Source organism: Canis lupus, chromosome 5 (assembly GCF_003254725.2).
Source record: "Canis lupus dingo isolate Sandy chromosome 5, ASM325472v2, whole genome shotgun sequence".
Taxonomy (NCBI): domain Eukaryota; kingdom Metazoa; phylum Chordata; class Mammalia; order Carnivora; family Canidae; genus Canis; species Canis lupus.
This window is the reverse complement of record NC_064247.1, coordinates 81,676,620-81,701,135: the sequence shown is the minus strand read 5'-3', so window position 1 is coordinate 81,701,135 and position 24,516 is coordinate 81,676,620. Positions and strand designations below refer to the sequence as shown.

Below are 24,516 nucleotides of genomic sequence, written 5' to 3'. Positions count from 1 at the left end.
ACAGATTAATGTGAAGCCACCTCTGGGCCCTAGAAGGCCTACAGATAGGCTGTGGAACTGGCTCTGCACCTGGGTAAGGCATTTACCTTCTCTGAGTCTGTTTCCTCTTCTGTGAAACAAGGCAGCTGATGCAAATACCTCTGCTGGCTCTGGAAGAATCCATGGTTTTGAGCCCCGTCCTCCATTAAGAAGATCCAGTAGCTATGGTCACTCCCATACCTCTGCCTGGGTAAGCCTCCCCTCTAGCCCCACCACTCTCTGCTTCAGGAGAGAACTCCAAGCAGAACCCCTGAAGCCAAAGTCGGCACTTTTTAAGTTGGTAGCAGGAGCAACCACCCTCTCTGGATGTGCCTGGTGTGGGGCTGGAGTGATATGGCCAGGAATGAGAACTGTCACCCTTACCACAGGACTGAAGCCAGCTGTCTGAGAGGACAGTGGGATGTGAGGGCCAGAAAGAGACAACAGGGCACAGCTGCCTGGGTCAGGCCCTATAGGAAGTCAGGTCTAGGTGGCTCTGAGTCAGAGGATGGCTGGGACTGCACAATGAGCACACCATTCTGACATAAATGCCACCCAACTAACCATTTTTTTCTCTCCAAAGAGAATAAGCTTTGTCACTCCTAGAGAGAACAAATGGGTAGCAAGCCTGGCACCCACACAGAAAAGCCTGCCACATCAGACACCTATCAGAGGCCAGTGATGCAAGGGGAAGCCAAGCCTCTTTAGGGCCAAGAGGCCCTAGGTGCCCACTTCAGATGCTTTGGCACCACCCACTTCCCCTTCCATTATCATTCAGAGGGGAAGTCTCCCCCAGAGAAGTGTGGGAGTGGCTGAGGAAAGGAAATGGTTCATCATCTTGGCACTCCCAGACACCATCCCTGGTTACAGTGCCCAGAAGGAAGGAGACTCCCATGGGGGTGCCAGAGACTCCAGCATGATTGCTCCAGGAGCCCACTACATGCAACCTCCATCTGCCAGGACATGTTGGGGGCCTCAGTCCCAGGGAACTAGGAATGGAGAGGCCTCCCACTGCCAAGTAGAAAGATTTCTGCGTCATCAGCAAATTAGCACAGAACCTGGAAAGGAGTCTGGTGCTGTGCCTACCCATTAGGCTAGTCCTGGAGCATGACTGACCAGCATACAGAGTCCAGCCTCAGAAAGCTCGCCTAATCCTTGGCCTTGCTATCAAGCCAGCCATCTCTCCCCAATAAATGAGTCCTAGTCACCTTTGGGCTTTGGGACTAGACAGCCCTGGGTTTGGATCCCGGTTCTCTCACTTGGCCCTCAGAGTTCTCGACTGAATTCTTTCAGGGTTGGTGAGAGAATTAAATGAAACGAAATGGCTATGGAACAGCAATCCTCAGGAGGCACTCACCCTTGAGTTTACCTTCCCTCTCCATTCCTAACTAACACCAGCTTCATGGTCAATCCTGGGCACTTCAGACTTCTTTCTTCTTTTTTCCCTGAGAGAGCAAGCAGGGGTGGAGCTGGTCACTACCACCCATCTCTCCTAACTAACAGCCCACCAACAGCAGCCCCAGGCCTGCACCACTCTTGCTTGTCCCCAGGTTCCTGGGAGGTCACCTGGCCTTCAGAGCACTTGACAGGGCTCAGCAGCCATGCCCAGTGGCTCTCAAAATGTCACGTTAAGACTGGCTATGGATTGAAAATGCTGGGCTAGCTTGGCCAGGGTGCTTGAGCCTGAGGTTGCTGTGGAGAGAACACATGTGTCTTGGGAGACTTCCTGGCAGGGCTGCTTCTCAAGGATGGTCATTCTCTCAGAACCATCCATCCTTGGAAATCCATCAGACAAATATTTTTTGCAAACCTCAAATATCATTAAAAATCTGACAGGCCCCACTGCCTAGAGCAGCTCAACCATGAAGAACGGGAAAGCAAGAGAGATCTTTTCACTCAGCAGATGCAGCGGGGTGGCATCAAAGAAGGCCCATCGTAGTACTCAGAAGGCTGCTACTCCAAACTCTCAGAATCTTGGGACCAAGGAACAGGATCTACACATCCCTAAAGCTATGCCTCTGGCAGCTCCAGGCCAGTGGGGTCAGAGGTGCCCTGGGAGTCTGCTCTGCAGGTAGTTGGTGACACAAGAGGCTCATACTGGTGCTGCCTGCCCCTGGATATGGGATCCAGGCTCTACACTGAGATAGAGGCAGGTGTCAGCTTGAAACCATGATCAAGGCAAGGGCCTGTATATCCAGCACCTGCATAAAACGGGTCTTCCAATAGTCATACTCCTTCCCTACTCCAAAAGAAATAGGTACCTGTGGCCAGAGGAGGCGCAGGGAAGCCAGGATGAGTCTAGCAGGTCTGGCTAGGATATGACTCAAGTAGCATCTGCCATATCTGACAGAGCTATCCACCTATACTTCAGGCTCCCATAGGACAGGCAGGATCTGTCATCCACGCTGAATCAGGCTAAGGAAAGCACTGTCCCACAAACCTGTGGGGCAATCTCAGTTCCTAGGCCTTGGTATCTTTCCTCTAGAGCTGGGTCTTTTCCTTTTTTTTTTTTTTAAGATTTTTTATTTATTTATCCATGAGAGAGACACACACAGAGAGAGAGAGAGAGACAGAGAGACACAGGCAGAGGGAGAAGCAGGCTCCATGCAGGGAGCCCGATATGGGAGTCAATCCCGGGTCTCCAAGATCATGCTGCAGGCTGAAGGTGGCGCTAAACCACTGAGCCACCCCAGCTGCCCCATTGGGTCTTTTCCTTGTCTCCACTGAGCTCCTTTTGAACCTCTGGGAAAAGTCAGTGTAGGAGACTGTAACTTTGCACACACTGCCAGATCCTGAGAGACAGTCATATGCAAAACCCTTCCCAAATGGAGACCCAGGCATGGTGATGCAGTACTTCCAGAACCCCTAGAAGACAGACTCTTGATCAGCACTAAAGAAGCAAGGATTTGACCAGTAACTAGTTCCCAGTCAGCTCCACTCTGTGGTGGCCCCGACCTCCAACCATACCAGAGGACACTGGAGAATCTCTGTTTTCAGAGCCTGACAAATTCAGGTTTCATAATTGGCCCCACTACTGTTGATGAACCCTCTTACCTCAAAGGACTTAACTTGTCCTGCAAAATAGTCTTAAATCCATAATTTTTATCTCTGCTACAGAGGTAGGAGCTGGTATTTAGAAGAAGAAAATAGGATACTGTAGACGAGAAATCTCCAGGACTAGGAATAATAATTTCCATGCCTGGCTGAGTTGTCACACTTCAAAAGGCTGCCAAGCAGCCCTGATATGTTATGGAAATACAGGTCTTCCTGTGGGTGAGGGAAGAGGCCCAGAGAAAAGGACCATGACTTGGCTCACTATGGGGCCAAGGGCGCTGCTGGCCCAGGGAGGAGTAGCAGGGAAGCAAAGGCCCTCTTACATGAAACAAGCTCCACAGCAGGGACTACGGCAGGTCCTATGGCACTGGCACCATTAACTACCACGGAAACAACCAGGGATTTTGAACAGCTACCTGACCCTAGGGCCCCAAATGCCAAACCACGCTCCTCTCTGGACTCCCCAGTGGAACCTGGCTATCTACCCCTCCACTCCCATCCCGGTAATTTCCCAAGGGTATCTCAGAGAAAGAACAGAATGAACAAGGCAGTGAGGGGCTGGACAGCACTAGGCACAGAAACCCCAACCTATTCTTCCCACAGCTCTGGTCCTGGGCAGCTGCTCCAGGGGTGTCAGAGAATCTCCTGGCTGCCTGCCTTTTCTAGACAGGGCTACTTTGGGGCACCTTATAGGCTTGAACTGCAAGGTCATCACCAGTTGGCTTCTTCCTTCTACCAGCCTAAGCTGGCACTCACTTGGGAGGTTTGCATGGTGCCTACAATCATCCCAGTGTTACTGAGGCCTGTTTCCAGGTGCTCTGCCATGGACAGGAGGAGGTACACCCAGATTCCCAGTGGGGCCCTGACGGTTCAACTCACCAACTGGACTCACGGAGGGACTGAGCAGCCCCCTGGCACATTCCTGTGAAGCCCTGTAGATCCTGGGGTGAAAGATATCCACAGACAGGTGGTATTTACAGGTAGACATGAAGGGGGCTCATGAACTGAGGGGAACAGGGTCTTCAGACTAAATGGAGTGGGACAGAAGCAGTGCCTACTTGGTGGGTATAGACAAACAGCATTTTCAGAGTACTGGAAACCCACCTACATGCCAGTAACCTTTAAGGCATCCACTGAGCAAAGCCACCTGTGACTGGTATCTGCACTAAGCAGATACCTTATGCTGCAAGTTACAAGGGTAGGAAGAAAGGATACTGAACACCCTGTTATTTACTGTCAGTGCCTGCCACACTGACAGGGGCTAGCCTCTGCACTCGTGAACCTGACGTAAATATCCATGTTCTGCCCTCATCTCTGCTCTCTGCTGTTCCTCTCCCATGGTACATGCAAACGTGAAATACTGGCTATCTGCAGAATGTGTCCTACCCAGCAGAAGCAGGCCCCAGCCCCAAGATCAGGACACACATAGGGGCATACTCCTAACAGACCATTCAGGGTAGGCTTTGGTCAGGTAAGCTCTAGGGGGAGGAAAGGATGTTCACTTGAACATGACCATCCTGTGGGAGCAAGGCAGAGAGTCCCCTTATAACCCTCCCCACCCTCCCACCAGGGCGTAGCTTAGAGGTGCCATCTGCTTCAGAAGATATGCACCTCCCCACCCCCAACCCCCAGCTGTGGAGTTGCTTCTTTTCCAACAGTTTGAAATAAGTATGCCTCAAAGGTTCTCCTTTGAGAGGTTGTAGTAATTAAGGTAATATATGCCAAACCAAGAGAACAGCTGCCTCCTGCAGAGAAACGGTAAGGTGGAAATCACCAGCTACCCAGATCTGAGACAGATGTGGCTACCTATCAACAAACCCTGAGTCTCCCAGGCCCTCTTTTTTTTTTTTTTTTTTTTTAAGATTTTTATTTATTGATGAGAGACACAGAGAGAGAGAGAGAGAGAAGCAGGCTCCATGCAGGGAGCCCAATGTGGGACTCAATCCCGGGACTCCAGGATCACACCCTGAGCCAAAGGCAGATGTTCAACCGCTGAGCCACGGAGGTGTCCCTCCCTGGCCCTCTTTGAGGGACAAGGCACAGAGGAAGATCCGTCTTATCCTCAACCCCTTCAACGTATCCAAGATTAGGAGGAGCCCCAAACCCTCTCTCTATCCACATCCCTGACTTTTCCACCCTGCTTCCTCAATCCAGGGATCTCAGTCCATGCTGCTTGCTGCCAGCTCATGGGAGGGTCGGGCTGCAGGTACTCACCTGCCTGTTGATCGTCCTGCCTTGCTTTCAAGCCATTTGGCCAAGGATTCTGATATTCTTATTTTGGATCACACGTGTTCCTTGGTTTCACATTTAATGGAGGCCAAAAACATCTTACAAAAGGTAAACATCAAAACTTCCGACCACGCAAGCTGAGACATGCCCCTATGTTCCTGGGAAAGTCTGGCCACCAGTCTCATAAAAGGTACTCTCTGTTATCATCTGCTCCCAGAACCAAGCAAGACCAGAGAGTGGCTACCCCTTACTCCTGACAGCACCAGAGGCAAAGACGTCCTTGTTAAGCCAATATAGGAAAACCTACAAGAAAACACTTGAAACATCAACATCCTGACTTTCTTTGCTATGCCATCTCATCCTCCGTAATTCAACTCCAGTTAACATGTACTAACATGGCTCCTCAAATACAGAAAACACAAGCACTGGAAAGAAAATGTAGTTTCGATTACACTCAACTCCACTCTGATATATAAACATTCATAAAAGAACTGTACTTGTTTATTTAAGACCTTTAAATGTATAGGTACTTCCTTCTTCAGGTAGGAAAAAATACTTTTTCTCAATTACAACAAAAGCTAACGAATATCTTCCTTTTTTATTAGGCACTATTCTTTTAAGATTTTATTTATTTACTCATGAGAGACACACACAGAGAGGCAGAGACAGACTTAGGCAGGGGGAGAAGAAGGCTCCCTGTGAGGAGTCTAATGCATGACTTGATCCCAGGACTCCGGGATCATGACCGGTGCCAAAGGCAGATGCTCAATCACTGAGCCATATTAGGAGGGACTGAGCAGTCCCTGGAAGATTTCCGTGAAGCCGTGTACATCCTGGGGTAAAAGATCAACCAGCGTCCCATATTAGGCACTATTCTAAGCACTATACATGAACTCACTAAATTCTCATAACCATTCCTTATGTGAGTTACATACTAGTAATGCTTCCATTTTACAGATGGGGAAAAGAGAGGCACAGGGCAGTTATGTAACTTATCTCAGGTTACATAGCTGCCAGGATGTAAATGCAAACATGTGGCTCCAGATCCATGCTCTTAACCACTGAGCTATATACTGCTCCACAAGCTGACCACAACTCTAAAGATCTGTTTCCTCACATGACTAAATGTGAGCCCATCGTTGGCTCAACAGCACTGAGCTCTAACATACAGAGAAGGGGGGACGCCTGGGTGGTTCAGCGGTTTAGTGTCTGCCTTCAGCTTAGGGCGTGATCCCAGGGTCCTGGGATCGAGTCCTGCATCAGGCTACCTGCATGGAGCCTGCTTCTCCCTCTGCCTGTGTCTCTGACTCTCTTTCTCTCTCTCTCTGTCTGTCATGAATGAATAAATAAAATCTTTTAAAAAAATAAAAAATAAAACCACACCTGGGGAATGGCAGAGCTGTGAGAAGAGGAAAGAGACAGTATGAGGATTACTCTGAAGAGTGCCACCTGGGCACTAGGGTGAACAGTAACTCAGTGGACACAAGGAAAGCATGAGGATCTGGGTTTTACAGGAAGATAAACTTAGTTTGGGGCAAGCAGGTTCACTGTGTGCTGGACCTTAAATAAAGCACTAAGGTTTCTGGAGGTATGACCTCCTCAAAGATAAGAGTGAGACAAAAAAGTGAGTTGTATAACTGCCTGGATGGCTCACTGGCTACTTTTCAACTAGACTTGCAGGCCTTGGAAAGCACAGTCAACTATTCACAGGCCACAGTCTTTGGGTCCCTCAAAGAGAGAGAGAACTGCCTCAACTGCCTCCACACCTACTTCACTCAGCTGCTGTAATCAGGAACAAGATGCAAAGCAACCAGAGAAACAAGTAGCCCAGGGTAGAGAAGAAAGGGAGGGAGGGAGAGAGGGAGTGAGGGAGGGAGACTGTGTGTGTGAGAGAGAGACAGAGACAGAGAGAGAGAGGTTATTTCCTACCGTCAAGAATCACTTACTTCAGACAGAGAGGAGTGGAGGCTCTCTGTCTCAGGCAAGTCCATCATCTGTTATTTGTTTCACTCAATCAGATCAGGAACCATAAGAAAAGTGGCTTCAGTTCTACACTTGGACCTTTCCTTCTTCATAAGCTTCTCTTCTGAGGACTCATGAAAGGCAGGATTAAGAGCCAAAGGCCAAAAAAAAAAAAGCGCCAAAGGCCAGGGAATTCTTGACAGCAGCACCTGGGTAGGCCAAGGCTGGACTAAGTTACCTTCTTCTTAGACCAACTCAGACAGGGGCTGCACTGCTTGACTTGCACTCTGATACTTGCTCTGAGTGACAATGAGATTTGGCATCTACAATGGCTATCCTCAGGCCATTTTATTAATAAAAGAATTCTTGGAACAAATTATCAGGAAAATCCTCAAGGCACAACACTAGTGGTTTGCAGTCTGTCCATCCACTACTCTGAAGACACCAAGCCAGATGAATTATTTCCCACGGGGCCCAATTCTGTTCTCTTCTCCCCATGTCTCTAGTCTAAGATACCACCGTGTTCTTCTGGGCCACCAAGACAGTCTCCTAACTGGCCTCCCTCCACCTATTCCTGCCCTTACCCCTCCAAACCGGGCATATCACATCTTTGCTTAAATTGCTCAGGGGCTCCCTGTACTACCTGTTTCCCTGACCCAGCACCAACCATTAGGCCCACAGCTGCTTAAACCCTTTAATCTTAAACCCTTAGCCCTTAGGGACAAGGTTCCAGGTGACGTTATTTTCAAAATTTCTTATGCCTTTTGGTAACAAATTCGTAAAATATACTGAATATATAAATGAGTGAAAAAAAAACAAATGTATAGAAAACTCTATGGTAGATCGAGAACAAAATCTGTACCTACCTATTTCATAAAATCTGATGTTCTGGAGTATAAATCAGCATTACACAAGTTTTTTTAAAAGGCAGACCATGGGACACCTGGGTGGCTCAGTGGTTGACCATCTGCCTTTGGCCCAGGGAGTGATCCTGGGGTCCTGAGATCAAGTCCCACATTGAGCTCCCCTGAGGGAGCCTACTTCTCCCTCTGCCTGTGTCTTTCCTTTCTCTGTGTGTCATAAATAAATAAATAAATAAATAATCTTTAAAAATACCAAAAATAAAAGGCAGACCACTTCATATTCCTGAACATGATGGAATAAGGTCAGGCTCGGCCAATTAAACAAATAAATAATGTTCAATCGTGAAAATTACAAAGCACTACAGTCTTGAATATAACCTGGGTCAGGAAGAAAACAGAGGGCATCCCTAGGTGGCTCAGCGGTTTAGTGCCTGCCTTTGGCCAACGGCGTGATCCTGGAGCCCCAGGATCAAGTCCTGCATGGAGCCTGCCTCTCCCTTTGCCTCTCTCTCTCATGAGTGAATAAATATTTTTAAAAAAGGAATAAAATAAAATAAAATAAAATAAAATAAAATAAAATAAAATAAAATAAAATAAAATAAAATAAAATAAAATAAAATAATAAAATAAAATAAAATAAAATAAAATAAAATAAAATAAAATAAAATAAAAAAGGAAGAAAATCAAGAATAAGGGATATAATAAATACCCTAAAATGAAAAGCTCAAACTCAAACAGCATAACAGTGGTGCCTGGGTGGCTCAGTTAAGCATTGGCCTTTGGCTTAGGCCATGATTCCAGGGTCCTGGGATCAAGACCCATGTCAGGCTCTCTGCTCAGGAATCTGCTTCTCCCTCTCCCTCTCCCTCTGCCTGCTGCTCCCCCTGCTTATGCTCTCTTTCTGTCAAATAAATAAATAATCTAAAAAACCAAAAAACCAGCATATCAAAAGTTCTAAGTAGAGACAGCACATGAGTGGTGGATCTGACTCTTAGTTTTGGCTCAGGTCATGATCTCAAAGTCATGAGTTTGAACCCCAAATCAGGCTCCATGCTAAGCAGGGAGTCTCCTTAAGACTCTTCCTCCCTGGGATCCCTGGGTGGCTGAGCGGTTTGGCGCCCGCCTTTGGCCCAGGGCGCGATCCTGGAGACCCAGGATCGAATTCCACGTCAGGCTCCCGGTACATGGAGCCTGCTTCTCCCTCTGCCTGTGTCTCTGCCTCTCTCACACTCTCTCTCTCTCTGTGTGACTATCATAAATAAATTTAAAAAAAAATAATAAAAAAAAAAGACTCTTCCTCCCTATGCCCCTCATCCTCCTGCTCATGCGCACACGCGTGCACTCCCACTCTTTCTCTCTTAAATAAACAAATTAATTTAAAAAAAAAATTGTGAGGGGTGCCTGGGTGGCTCAGTTGGTTAAACAACTGCCTTCAGGGATCCCTGGGTGGCGCAGCGGTTTGGCGCCTGCCTTTGGCCCAGGGCGCGATCCTGGAGACCCGGGATCGAATCCCACGTCGGGCTCCTGGTGCATGGAGCCTGCTTCTCCTTCTGCCTATGTCTCTGCCTCTCTCTCTCTCTCTCTCTCTCTCTCTCTGTGACTATCATAAATAAATAATAATAAAAAAAAAAAAAAAAAAAAAAAACTGCCTTCAGCACAGGTCATAATCCCAGGGTCCTGGGATGGAGCCATATAGGCTCCCTGCTCAGTGCAGAGTCTGCTTCTCCCTCTCCCTCTGCCCCTCCCCCCACTCATGTTCTCTCTTATTCTCTCTCTCTGACATAAAATCTTTTTAAAAAATTTGTAAGAAGTAAAGTAGTACTTAGAAAAAAATATCTGGGGGTACTTGGGTGGCTCAGTGGTTTCACGGCTGCCTTCGGCCCAGCCTGTGATCCTGGAGTCCCGGGATCGAGTCCCTATGTCGGGCTCCCTGCATGGAGCCTGCTTCTCCCTCTGCTTGTGTCTCTGCCTCTCTCTCTCTCTGTCTCTCATGAATGAATGAATAAAATCTTTATTTAAAAAAAAAAAGAAAAAATATCTAACAATGAACACCTATCTTTATTAGCAAGAAAATTAAAATACAAGACGCCTGGGTGGCTCAGCAGTTGAGCGTCCGTCTTCAGCCCTGGGCATGATTCTGGCATCCAGGATCAAGTCCCACATCAGGCTCCTTGCGGGAAGCCTGCTTCTCCCTCTGCCTATGTCTCTGTCTTTCTGTGTGTGTGTCTCTCATGAATAAATAAAAATCTTAAAAAAATAATAATAAAATAAAATTCATATGGAATTGCAAGGGAACCAAAAAACCCAGAACATACCTGAAAAAGAAAAAAAAAAAAATTAAAGGATTCATCCTTCTCAATTTCAAAACTTTCTACAAAGCAACCATAATCAAGAGAATATGGTACAGGTGCAAGGACAAATATATAGATCAGTGGAATAGAATTGAGAAGCCAGAAAAAAAAAATCCATGCATCTCCAGCTCAACTGGTTTTCAACAAAGATACCAAGATGATTCAGTAAGGAAAGAATAGTATTTTCAACAACTGATGCTAGGACAATTGGATAGCCACATGCAAATGAATGAAGCTGGATCCTTACCTCACAGCATAAACAAAAACTAAATGCATCAAAGCCTTAAATAAAAGGTGTTATCACATGACCCAGCAATTCTATTCCCAGGTACACAATCAAATGAAACATATGTCCATAAGAAAACTTGTACATAAGTGTTTATAGCATAAATCATAACAGCCAAAAAGTAGACACCATCCAAATATTCATCAAAAAATTCCAAATATTCATCAACAGACACATGGATAAGCAAAATGTGATATATCCATATAATAGAATATTATTTGGCCGTAAGAAGGAATGAAATTAGATGAACCTTGAGAACATTATGCTAAGTGAAAGAAGCCAGTCACAAAAGGCCACCTGTTATATGACTCCATTGATAGGAAATCAATGGAGGTCTAGAAAAGGAAAAACCATGGAGACAGAAAGTAGATTAGTGGTTTTCAGAGGCTACAGGAAAGGAGAATAAGGGAATGACTGCTAATGGGTATCGAGTTTCTCTTTGGGGTGATGAAAATGTTCTGGAATTAGAGGCTATGGTAGCACAAATTTGTGACTACACTAAAACCACTGAAATGCACACTTTAAATTGGTGAATGTTATGGTATATTTATTAGATCTCAATAAAAAAAAGGAATAAATAATAGTTTGGTAACAGTAATCTTTTAAAAAAAATTTAACAAAATGGAGCACCTGGATGGCTCAGTGGTTGAGCATCTGTCTTCGGCTCAGGTCGTGATCCTTGGGTCCTGGGATAGCGTCCTGCATTAGGCTCCTCACAGGGAGCCTGCTTCTCCCTCTGCTTGTGTCTCTGCCTCTCTCTGTGTCTCTCATGAATAAATAAATAAAATCTTTTTAAAAAACTAACAAAATGGATTAAATTCGTTTAAAAGATCAATCATGAAGATTTTTTTAGGTTGGGTTTTGTTTTTTTTTTTTAATTTTATTTATTGGGGCACCTGAGTGTCTCACTCAGGTCATGATCTCAGGGTCGTGGGATTGAGCCCTGCATCCAGCTAACTGCTCAGCAGAGAGTCTGCTTAAGATTCTCTCCCGCTAGGGCAGCCCGGGTGGCTCAGTGGTTTAGCACCACCTTTGACTCAGGGTGTGATCCTGGAGACCCGGGACTGAGTCCCACATTGGGCTCCCTGCATGGAGCCTGTTTCTCCCTCTGCCTGTGTCTCTGCCTCTCTCTCTGTGTCTCTCATTAATAAATAAATAAAATCTTAAAAAAAAAAAAAAAAAGATTCTCTCCCACTCCCTATCCCTGTGTCCCTCGCCCTGCATGTACTTTCTCTCTCTCAAATAAATAAATCTTTTTTAAGTTTTATTTATTTAAGTAATCTCTATATCCCACATAAGGCTTGAACTCACAACCCTGAGATCAAGAGTCATGTGCTCTACACTGAGCCAACCAGGAGCCCCTTTGTTAGGTTTTGATAATATTCATCATAGCCATTTTCCTATAAAGAGAATCAGGTGGCCAAAGCAGAATATATTGAAAGTGATGCCATAAGAAAGAACTTACTTGAACAAGCTAACAAGAGAGGAAGGGAGTCTTAAAAAAATGTCCTTGCCAAAAGACCAATTGGCTCTGATGGATTTGTTGATAAATTTTTCTAAACTAACAAATCAAAAGTAATCTACATATACAGCCATGAAATTAAGGACCCCTCCCAATGACCTAGTAGGATTCTTCTCTACTAAGCAAGATATACTGAGTTATCACAAAATACACCCATAAGGCGCTTATAAATATAACTGTTCACTTCTGATTAAATGCTTCCAAGTAAGTATTTCAAAATAAGGAAAAGGAGTCCCTTTTTAAGCCATTATCTAGCACCTCCTGAAGTTCCATCACATGCCTAAACTCAGAATTCTCACTGCCCAGGCAGCCCAGCTTAGCCTCTACCCCTCTGGAAGGCCTCCTCTACACTAGTTCACTTGAACTAGTTACTTCTTAGCAAACCTGCTAGCATTTTGCCTATGCTTAAGACACTCCTTCAGCCTCCACTGCTTAAATAAAGAAGTTTAGGCCCCTTGACATGGAATATAAGACTTTCTTCAACCGGGTCATCCTGACTGTTCCCAGGAAGCCATCCCATCACACTAGGCAACTTATAGATCTACCCATAGGCCTTACCACCACCCAGACCCACCTAGCAAACTCCTATATGTTTCTCAACATGAGGCTGATCACCCCTGTAAAGCCACACTAACCTCTCCAACCACCTCCATCAAACACACCAGTATCTATCAAAAAGATACATCAACGCTAAACATCTCATCTGAATTTAACACTAAAGTCTCAAATTCTAGACCCAGCCTAGGCCACCATCATCACCTCCCACCAACCATATATCCAAACAGAGCTTTCATTACAACCAAAGGTCTCTTGGAAATCAAAAGCAACTGGTAGAAAGGCTGCCATCATCCTCCATCTCATGTCCCCACTGGAATACATTCTAAGAATTTCAGGTCCAACTCTTTATGAATGGTGATAATTTCAGTTTTGGAGAATGTATGCTCATTAACCCCCAAACACACACCAAAAAAAGCAATCCCAGAAAATGGAAAGTGTCAAAGGGGATTGTGATCTTCCAAATCCAGCAGGATGAACAGCAGCAGGACACTTATTCCTAAGAGGAATGTCTCCCCTCTATCCCTACATCTGTCCTGTGCTAGGTCTTCTCACCCATTCAGCCAGCCCTATATCCTGGGAAAGCCAGAGGCATCCATCCTTCCTAGGGAGAATCCCTATCTAGCTGCATTCTGATTCCTACTTACTACCTTAAGGACTAATCAGGGAGATTAACAGATACGGCAGGAAGGAAAGCCCTCAGAGCTGGCGGGCAAAATGAAATGAAAATAGGTACAATACCCACAGAGGCCCCTTTCTCCTGCCAAACAAGAGATGTGCCACTGAGGATGTTAAAAAAGGTGCCAAATGGGATCCCTGGGTGGCGCAGCGGTTTGGCGCCTGCCTTTGGCCCAGGGCGCGATCCTGGAGACTCCGGATCGAATCCCACGTCGGGCTCCCTGCATGGAGCCTGCTTCTCCCTCTGCCTGTGTCTCTGCCTCTCTCTCTCTCTGTGACTATCATGAATAAATAAATAAAATCTTAAAAAAAAATTATTAAAAAAAAAAAAAAAAAAGGTGCCAACTCTCCTGATATGTTAATGTAGGGACTCTCACCTCATCCACTGTGTCCAGGTCCCTTCTCCCTACAGGCCCACATCTTGCGCCTAGGTGCAGTCTGATTGCACAAGGGTCCCAGATGGACTTCTCTACAATGTTACATTCACAACATCAAAACACATGACCAGCAGCTGGCTTCCAACTGGCCCAGAGAGGGTCAAAAAGCCCATCTTATGAACAATGCAAACAAACCAGGCCAGCTCCACAGGGCTCTATCTTGAAGAAATTCAAGTTTGCCTAGGTAGACCTTGAACCTCCCCCTCCTACCTCATCTACTCTACTCCATGGATCTCAAACCAAATGAGCCATGCAAAAAATAGTTCTTACTCAAGAAGGATGAGCATGTGGAATTTAGAATACCAAGCCTAGCACATAGTAAAATGCTATATTCCCAATCCACCTGAAAGACATGTGAGGACTCCTTGACACAACAGCACTTGCTTTTGTTTAATTCTATTCATACTTTTTTTTTTTTAAGATGTATCTAGGGCGTCTGGGTGGCTCAGCGGTTAAGCATCTGCCTTCAGCTCAGATGGTGATCCTGGGGCCCAAGGATTGAGTCCCGCATCGGCTCCGTGCAGGGAGCCTGCTTCAACCTCTGCCTATGTCTCTGCCTCCCTATGTGTCTCTCATGAATAAATAAATTTAAGATGTATCTATTTTTTCATGAGAGACAGAGAGAGAGAGAGAGAGAGAGAGAGAGGCAGAGACACAGGCAGAGAGAGAAGCAGGCTCCCCATAGGGAGCCTGTTGCGGGCCTCGATCCCAGATCCCAAATCCCAGGATCAAGCCCTGAGCTGAAGGCAGACACTCAACTGCTGAGCCACCCAGGCATCCCCTATTCATACTTTTAAAACAGATTAATATATTCACAAGAAAGAAGATGTGAAAGTTCTGAAAGTGAAAAATCTTTCTAGTCCTATCCCTAGCCACCCTGTCCCTTCCCAAGGGATAGCCGATATTATATAAGTTTTTCCGTAGCTTTCCAAAGATATTCAATGCATGTACAAGCAAGTACAGATACATTCATTCATACATTCATGCCTTTTTTATTTTTGCACATTTGGTAGCACATTCATACATTCATGCCTTTTTTATTTTTGCACATTTGGTAGCATATTATACACTGTTCTATGGCTTATATTTTCCACTTAACAATATATTCTAGAGATGACTCCAAATCAGTACCTAAACAACCTCCTCATTCTCTTCAAAGCTGCATAGTATTCTTTTCTGTGGATTAACAAAAATTCATTTAACCAATGTTCAGAGTTGCTTAAAGTGACATCTAATAACATTATAATAGTTACTTCCATATAATAAGCTTCTTTTATCTGCCATGAAGGCAGTGCAAAAGTTCAAAGAGCACATTTGGAGTAAGAAAAAGATTAAGAGGCATCTGGATGGCTCAGTCGGTTAAGTGGCCAACTTTTGATTTCAGCTCAGGTCATGATCTCAGTTTTGAAATCGAGCCCAGTGTTGGACTCTCCACTGAACGCAGATTCTCCTTATCCCTCTCTTCCTCCCCCTCATTCTCTTTTCCCTGCTTAAGGGCATGAACTCTCTCTCTTTCTCTCTAGTAAATAAATAAAAATCTTTAAAAAAAATTACACAAGTGCGGGGATCCCTGGGTGGCTCAGCGGTTTAGCGCCTGCCTTTGGCCCAGGGTGTGATCCTGGGGTCCCGGGATCGAGTCCCGTGTCGGGCTCTCGGCGTGGGGCCTGCTTCTCCCTCCTCCTGTGTCTCTGCCTCTCTCTTCTATGTCTATCATAAATAAATAAATAAATCTTTTAAAAAAAATTACACAGCTGCGTGCTACACAAAGAGGCCAAACATGCCACATACATTCTGATTAATAACTAAAGGTCAGTTTTCACTCATATCAAAGCTGAAAAATGTTAGACCCCTGACAAATTAGTTGAATCTCGAGCAATTCTAGATTTTAAGTACTTGAAATTAGTCAATGAGAAAAAAAATCTGTGACTGATATCAAGCATAGATGGGAAAACACATAATGTTTAAGTGCTGCTCTCTTTTTGGAAAAAGCCAGTTGCCTTCTCTGTGTCTGAGGCATAAAAAATAGAGGGCCAGGGCAAAAACATAGGGACTTTAAAACAAAACAAAAAACATAGGGACTTTGCCCGCCTTCATGATGGTGCTAAGGTAGCTTGCACCATGTCACTTATGCCACTATAGGGATAAATGGACTTAGGACCATCTTCTGGAACTCACCAGCTTCTGTTGGAGGTTTCTATCCCCTCAACTGTACACAGCCCAAGACTAGGTATGGGTCACTGGGCAGAAAGTAGCTGAAAGGGCTCCTGGAAAGTAGAGGAGGACCATCTGCAGGGCTCAGAGCATTCCACAAATCTGAATGAGGTTGCTGACTGACAATCCAAGTCTTGCACACATACTATTTATTTAAAAAATCACCTCAACCATGTTCCAAGTGGGAGGCCACTTAAAAACTTGATCATTGGGCAGCCCAGGTGGCTTAGCGGTTTAGTGCCACCTTCAGCCCAGGGCGTGATCCTGGAGACCCAGGATTGAGCCCCATGTCAGGCTCCCTGCATAGAGCCTGCTTCTCCCTCGGCCTGTGTCTCTCTTTCATGAGTAAATAAAAAATAAAAAATAAAAACTTTATCATCAATATGGTGCAGTAACAAAGAAGCCAGAATTGGCAGCAGCCTTCCTCTCCATATATGCCAGGGTCCCAGGCTGGTCAAAGGCCAATGGGAATAACAGTTACAAAGGCATATCCCCACTAGGACCAAACTCAGGTTGCTTTTAACTACAAACAGTTCAAATTCCATGAATGATGAACACTTGCTAATTAATTTTTGAAATGGAAGCCCATACCATCCCACCCATGGCCAAGTTTTATGATCTTCCACCTTATGACCTGGCTTTGGGTAAGGCAAGCAGCAAAGTTCACTCTATTCTCTTGGCTGCTACCATGATTCTCATCATAGAATGGATCAGGAGAGCAGAACAAATATTCTCTTAACCAGTGACTCACCAGGAAGTCTGTTCATGTTGACGCCTTGAGCTGACAGTCCTATTCCCATGTACCTTCAAAAAATCACACACACAAAATTTTTGGTTAGCAAATGGTTATGTGCCTCCCTTCTAAAATATTTCTTGGTAAAAGAAAAACGGAAAAGCAACAAATATAGAGACTCTTTTTTTTTTTTTTTAAAGATTCCACTTATTTATTCATAAGAGAGACAGAGAGAGAGAGAGGCAGAGACACAGGCAGAGGGAGAAGCAGGCTCCATGAAGGGAGCCCGACATGGGACTCGATCCTGGCACCCTGGGATCACACCCTGAGCTGAAGGCAGAAGCCCAACCCCTGAGCCACCCAGGTGTCCCGAATATAGAGACTCTTAATACACTAAATGGTTCTTACAGAAGCTTCACATCTTTCCTTTTTTTTTTTTTTTAAGATTTTATTTATTCATGAGAGACACAAAGGGGGGGGGGGGGCAGAGACACAGGCAAAGGGAGAAGCAGACTCCATGCAGGGAGCCCGACATGGGACTCAACCCCGGGTCTCTGGGATCAGGCCCTGGACTGAAGGCGGCGCTAAACCGCTGAGCCACCCAGGCTGCCCCCACATTTTCATTTTCTAAGGAAAATCATCCCAATGTCTTAAGTAGCTGGAGAAACAAGAGGTAGTTTGTGTGTTTCTAAGTAGGAACCACTGGTTTCAGTTTCAGAAGAAAGTTTCCTGAAATCACTGTTTCCAGCCCCTTGGTTTTTGGCTCCAGCTAAGGCAGTGGAATCTACCCTCAAGAAGTAACTAAAGTAAGCAGATGAATCCTAGGTAGTACTTGGCAGAGTGATGCAAGATCAATCCAACAAGGACAAGCCACTCTTCAGCAAGGACCAAGACACAGAAAAAGTACAGCTAGGCTGGCTCTGTAGAAGACTGTAAAGACCCCTCACACAGGGCTTCTTATCTGGGTATCTCCAAACTCATTACCTTTGCCCCATACATTCACCACTGGCCCCCTGATCATCCAATGTTGGGGGGGGGGCTGTCTTTAAGCCCCTGAGACACCGCCCCAGCCCCACTCTTCCCACCTAAGTACCTCAACAACTAAGCCAACCACAGCAAGGTGGGGCCCATGCTGCACAACTCTGTCAAAGATATCTCAGTGGCATTCATGAGTAGGCAGGCCAGAAAAGGAAATGAACACAGTTTTTCAGTCTGTTGGTAGTGTGCAAGGAAATAGTGAGGTATTTCCCCAAGAACTGAAATAATTACCTTCTAAGAATACAATAGTAGAAACCCACACATGATGCCTTATATTAACCTTGTATGAGTGCCAACAGGTAATTGAGAAGCTCAGAGTACTAAAAACACCAACCAAGAGGGCTGAGATATAACTATGGTTGCATAACAATGTAAATGTACTTAAAGCCACTGAACTTACACTTAAAGATGGTTAAAATAGTCGATTTTATATTATGTATACTTTACCACACACACAAAAATGTTTTTTGCCTTATTTTGACCATTTCAAGTTTACACATTTACATTCCAATTATTCCCTATTGTAAATAATTCTGCATTCCACATACATTTCTCCGTCTGGGATTATGTCTTTCTTTCCCAACATGTACCATGCACCTATGTACCTGTTTCCTAACACTACCTGAGTTCCCACAACATGGTGCTCCTGTCTCTCCAAGTCCTTCATCTACAGTAAATGCCCCTTTGCCCTTCTCTGGCTGGCTATACCAGTGAGTTTGGGGGAGCAGACTCTATCATCCAAAAAAGGACCAGGCAGAGAAGGCAGGCTCTGACCCACACATCCTCCTCTGAAACCAGCTATCTCATCATGCTGGTGGGAACCAGGAAGACACTGACCAACCCATGACCCTGATAATCTGGCCTGCAGGAGTTAGGGGAAGAGGAGGAAAGGGAAAGGAACAGCACTTCAAAGAGGGACTTGCAAGGTTCAAAGGACCCAGACTCTCCAAGTGCCTGCTACCTCCTGCCAAAAATGGACATTGAAGAACCATCAGGAGCAGAAGCAGTGTAAGCCTGCTGGCAGGATTCCCATTAGATTAAAACCTGTACTTTTTCCTGGAAAACCAGCAGCCCAAATAATCAGCTTCCTTGCTTTACATGGTAGAAGCTGCCAAAAGCCAGTCTCCATTCTCTTAATGCCTCAGCTGACCAAGCAGCAAATGACCTCAACTGCCTTGCAGTCATCAATAAAATCAGGTACCACATACCCAGGGGTTTCCCTGACTTAGATGTCAGCCCACTCATCTTGTCCTATCCGAAGGAGCCTGAGTCCCTGCCCAATACTACATGTGATCCCATCCCTGACATACAGGTTTCCTGACACTAAGATGAGGGTTTGTGTTTGGAGCACATGTTTCCTGGATAACTCTTAACCACTTAAAGCTAATGCAAATAGGGAAGGTTGAGCAGCTTGGCGACCAGCAACCAGGGTCTAATTCCACAAATTTCCATGGGAATGAGGAACTACTAAGGCATATGCACTCAAACTTAAGTTGCTTAGGCTTCTGCACTGGGGAAATCTTTTCCACCTCCAGCAGCTAGCCCTCAACACCTTTCTATAAACTCTGCCCCAGAGATGGAATAGTGTTGACCAGTGGATGGTCTGGGAGCCTTTACATAAACCCTAGGGTCAACTCGTGAATCCAAGTGGATGATCTAAGGGCAGAGCACCCAGAGGAAATCCAATGCCAACACATGGATGCATGTCACCTGCAGGTGTCAATGAGCAACCCCACAGGAACCTAAATTGCATATTCATAAAAAGTTGGAGCTGAGTCGATGTTCAAAACAAATGAGTCCCAACTCTTCAAACAATGGGTGACATTAAGTCTTTTGCAAAAGTATGATGTTCTAAAATTACAAAAAGACACAGCCTTCTACCTTTCAGCAAGTCTTCATGTACTTGAAAACTATTATCCAACCAGTCTGACATAAGCAAGGGCAAAAAAGCTATAAGGACCTCATGAACAGGGCAGCCATGGTAGCTTACTAGTATAGCGCCGTCTTCCACCCAAGGCATGATCCTGGAGACCCGGGATCGAGTCCCACGTCAGGCTCCCTGAATGGAGCCTGCTTCTCCCTCTGCCTGTTTCTCCCTCCCTTCCTCCCTCCCTCCCTCCGTCTCTCTCTGTCTCTAATAAATAAATAAAAAATCTTAAAAAAAAAAAAAAGGACCTCATGAACATACTAAAAAACACTGAATTATATACTTTAAGTGGGTGAATTGTATGGTACGTTGTTATATCTCAGTCATACTCAACAAACTAGTAATAAAAGGCAACTGTCTAGGGATGTCTGGGTGGCTCAGTGGTTGAGCACCTGCCTCCGGCCCAGGGCATGATCCTGGAGTCCTGGGATAGAGGCCCACACCAGGCTCCCTGCATGGAGCCTGCTTCTCTCTCTGCCTATGTCTCTGCCTTTCTCGCTGTGTCTCTCATGAATAAATAAAATCTTTTAGAAAAAAAGGCAACTGTCTTAATAATTAAGGCCGTATATGATAAGTCCACAGCTAAAATCAAATCTAATGGTAAAAGACTGAAAAGTTTTTCCTAAGATCAGGAACAAGACAAATATGCCTGTTTGCCACCCTAACAGAGTATTATATGTTCTAGCCAAAGCAATTAGACAAGAAAAAAGAAATAAAAGGCACCAGAACTGAAAAAGAATAAGTAAAACCATCTCTATCCACAGATGACATGATCCTGTATGTATAAAACCCTAAAGATTCCACAGAAATGCTATTAGAATAAACAAATTCAGCAGAAGTGAAGGATACAAAATCAACACACAAAGATCAGTTGTTTTTCTATTACACAAACAGTGAACAATTGAAAAAGGAAATTAGGGATCCCTGGGTGGTGCAGCGGTTTAGCGCCTGCCTTTGGCCCAGGGCGCGATCCTGGAGACCCGGGATCGAATCCCACAACGGGCTCCTGGTGCATGGAGCCTGCTTCTCCCTCTGCCTATGTCTCTGCCTCTCTCTCTCTGTGTGACTATCATAAATAAATAAAAATTAAAAAAAAAAAGAAAAAGGAAATTAAAACAATTTGATTTATAATAGCATTATAAAGTATAAAATACTGGGGTGTCTGGGTCGCTCAGTCTGTTAGATGTCCAGTTCTTGGTTTTGGCTCAAGTGATCTCAGGGTCATGAGCTCTAGTACTGCATCATACTCTGCGAACAAAGTCTGCTTGAGATTCTTTCTCCCTCTCCCCATCCTCCCACTTGCTCTCTCTCACACTAAAAGAAATAAGTCTTAAAAAAAAAAAAGAATAAAATACTCTTAGTCTCTAAAGTAGACTAAAGGAGTTGAGTGTCTGCCTTTGGCTCAGGCCGTCTTGATCCCTGGTCTAGGGATCAAGTCCCACATTGAGTTCCCTGTGAGGAGCTTACTTCTCCCTCTGTCTCTGCCTCTCTCTATGTGTGTCTCATGAATAAATAAATAAAAAAAAAAAAAAAAAAAAAACTTAACCAAGGAGACAAAAGACTATACTACTAAAAACTACAAAATGTTGCTGAAAGAAACAGAAGAAGATACAAATAAATGGAAAGACATCTGTGTTCACAAATTGGAAGACTAATATTGTTAAGATCCCTAACTACCGAGTGCGAAACGCAGATTTTTTTTTAAAATATTTATTTATTTATTCATGAGAGACACACACTTAGAGAGAGAGAAGCAGAGACACAGGCAGAGGGAGAAGCAGGCTCCATGCAGGGGCCTGATGTAGGACTCGATCCCTGGACTCCAGGATCACGCCCTGGGCCAAAAGCAGGCGCTAAACATTTGAGCCACCCAGGCATCCCTCGAAACACAGATTTAATGCTATCCATATGGCATCGCAAGGAATAATAAATAGCCAAAACAATCTTGAAAAAAAAGAAAAAAGCTGGGATCCCTGGGTGGCGCAGCAGTTTGGCGCCTGCCTTTGGCCCGGGGCACGATCCTGGGGACCCGGGATCGAGTCCCATGTCGGGCTCCCGGTGCATGGAGCCTGCTTCTCCCTCTGCCTGTGTCTCTGCCTCTCTCTCTCTCTCTCTCTCTCTCTCTCTCACTGTGTGCCTATCATAAAAAAAAAAAAAGAAAAAAGTTGGAGGACTCACACTTCCTGATTTCAAAACTTACCACAAATCTGTGATAATGAAAACAGTGTTGGTATGGCATACAGACAAACATATAGGCCATAGTAACAGAATAGAGAGCACAAAAATATACCCTCCCATATGTGGTAAACTGATTTCGACAAAAATACTAAGATCATTCAATTGGAAAATGACAGTCTTATCAACAAATGGTGCTGGGACATCTGGATATCAAATGCAGAAGAATGAAGTTGGGCCCCTACCGTAACCATATGCAAAATTAACTTAATACAGATCAAATAAACAAAGACCTAAAACTGTAAAACTCTCTGAAGAAAACAGAGGAGAAAAGGTTTACATTGGAAACAGCAATGATTTTTTTGGATATTACACCCAAAACACAGGCAACAAAAGAAAAAAAGTAAACTACATCAAAATCGTAAACTTTGGGGATCTCTGGGTGGCTCAGCGGTTTAGCACCTGCCTTCGCCCCAGGGCGTAATCCTGGAGTCCTGGGATCAAGTCCCGCATGGGGCTCCCTGCATGGAGCCTGCTTCTCTCTCAGCCTGTGTCTCTGCCAGTCTCTCTCTCTCTGTCATGAATGAATAAATAAAATCTTAAAAAAAAAAAAAAACTTAAACTTTTGTGTCTAAAAGGACACCATCAACACCGTGAAAAGCAACCCACAGGACAGGAGAAAATATCTGCAAATAGTATGTGATAAGGGTTGGTGTTTTTAAAGATTTTATTTGTTTATTTGAGAGAGCGAGTGAGCAAAACAGAGAGGGAACAAGTGGAGAGAGGGGAAGAGGAAGAAGCAGACTCTCTGTGGAGCAGGGGGCCTGCCACAGGGCTCGATCCTAGGACCCTGGGATCATGTTCTGAGCCAAAGGCAGACACTTAACTGATTGAACCACCCAGACTCCTGATTAAGGGTTCAATATCCAAGATATTTAAAGAACTCCTACAACTCAACAAAAACAAAAAACATAACAAAACAGAAAATCTATTAAAAACAGGCAAGCAGGACACCTGAGTGGCTCAGTGGTTGAGTGTCTGCCTTTGGCTCAGGGCCTGATCCCGGAATTCTGGGATCGAGTCCCATACTGGGCTTCCCGCATAGAGCCTGCTTCTCCCTCTGCCTGTGTCTCTGCCTCTCTCTGAATAAATAAATAAAATCTTAAAAAACAAAAACAAAAACAGGCAAGCACTTGAGTAGTTATAGGAGACAAATGGCTAATAAGCACATGAAAAGATGTACAGCCTAACTAATCACTAGAAAATGTAGATCAAAACCACAATGTGAGGGATCCCTGGGTGGCACAGCGGTTTGGCACCTGCCTTTGGCCCAGGGTGCGATCCTGGAGACCTAGGATTGAATCCCACGTCGGGCTCCCGGTGCATGGAGCCTGCTTCTCCCTCTGCCTGTGTCTCTGCCTCTCTCTCTCTCTGTGACTATCATAAATAAAAAATAAATAAATAAATAAATAAATAAATAAATAAATAAATAAATAAATAAAACAAACCACAATGTGGGACCCCTGGGTGGCTCAGCAGTTGAGCCTCAGCCCTGGGCTCAGGGCATGATCTCCAGCTCTAGGGATCAAGTCCCACATTGGTCTCCCTGTGAGGAGCCTGCTTCTCCCTCTCCCTGCCACTCCTGCTTGTTCTCTTTCTCTCTCAAATAAATAAAATCTTTAAAATTAAAAAAAAAAAAAACTACTAAAAAAAAAAATCACACACTGCTTTTTATTTTTTTTTTTATTTTTTTTTTTTTTTGCTTTTTAAAAGCTTGATTTTTAACAGAATTTCACTTCTGGGTATATACTCAAAAGAACTGAAAACAGGGCCTTGAATAATTATTTGTACATCCATATTCATACTAGCATTATGCACAACAGTCAAAAGGTGAAAGTAAACCAATCCAAGTATCTATCGCTGAATGGATGAATGGATAAACAGAATGTAACATCTGTACACAGTATAATATTCAGCTTTAAAAAGGAAAAAATTCTGGGGTGCCTGGCTGGCTCAGTCGGAACATGCAACTCTTGGGGTTGTAAATTCGAGCCCCATGTGAGTATAGAGATTACTTAAATAAATATAACTTTAAGAAAGGAAGGAAATTCTGATATTATACTACAACATGAATAAACTTGAAAACATTGGGACACCTGAGTGGCTCAGTGGTTGAACACCTGCCTTTAGCTCAGGTCATGATCCAGGGCCCCTGGATGAGTCCCACATTGGACTCCTCACAGGAAGCCTGCTTCTCCCTCTGCCTATGTCTGCTTTTCTCTGTCTCTCATGAATAAAGAAACAAAATGTTTTTTTTTTTTTAAAAGAAACTTGAAGACATCATACTAAGTGAAATTAGTCACAAAAAGACAACTGCAGGGAGCACCAGCGTGGCTCAAGTTGTTGTCTGACTTCGACTAAGGTCAGGACCTCAGGGTCCTGGGATCAAGCCCAGTGTCAGGCTCCCTGCTCATAGG

General features: G+C 44.6%; 1 protein-coding gene across 2 annotated transcripts in view; it reads right to left on the bottom strand.

Annotated features, from left to right (window-relative positions):
* RANBP10 (RAN binding protein 10) overlaps positions 1–24,516 on the bottom strand; it is a 74,161-nt gene that overhangs the window by 29,682 nt on the left and 19,963 nt on the right. For both annotated transcript variants that reach the window (XM_025426568.3, XM_049109654.1), the window contains exon 3: positions 16,918–16,970. In XM_025426568.3, the coding sequence (XP_025282353.1) occupies positions 16,918–16,970 (53 nt within the window). The remainder of the gene's footprint in view (positions 1–16,917; positions 16,971–24,516) is intronic.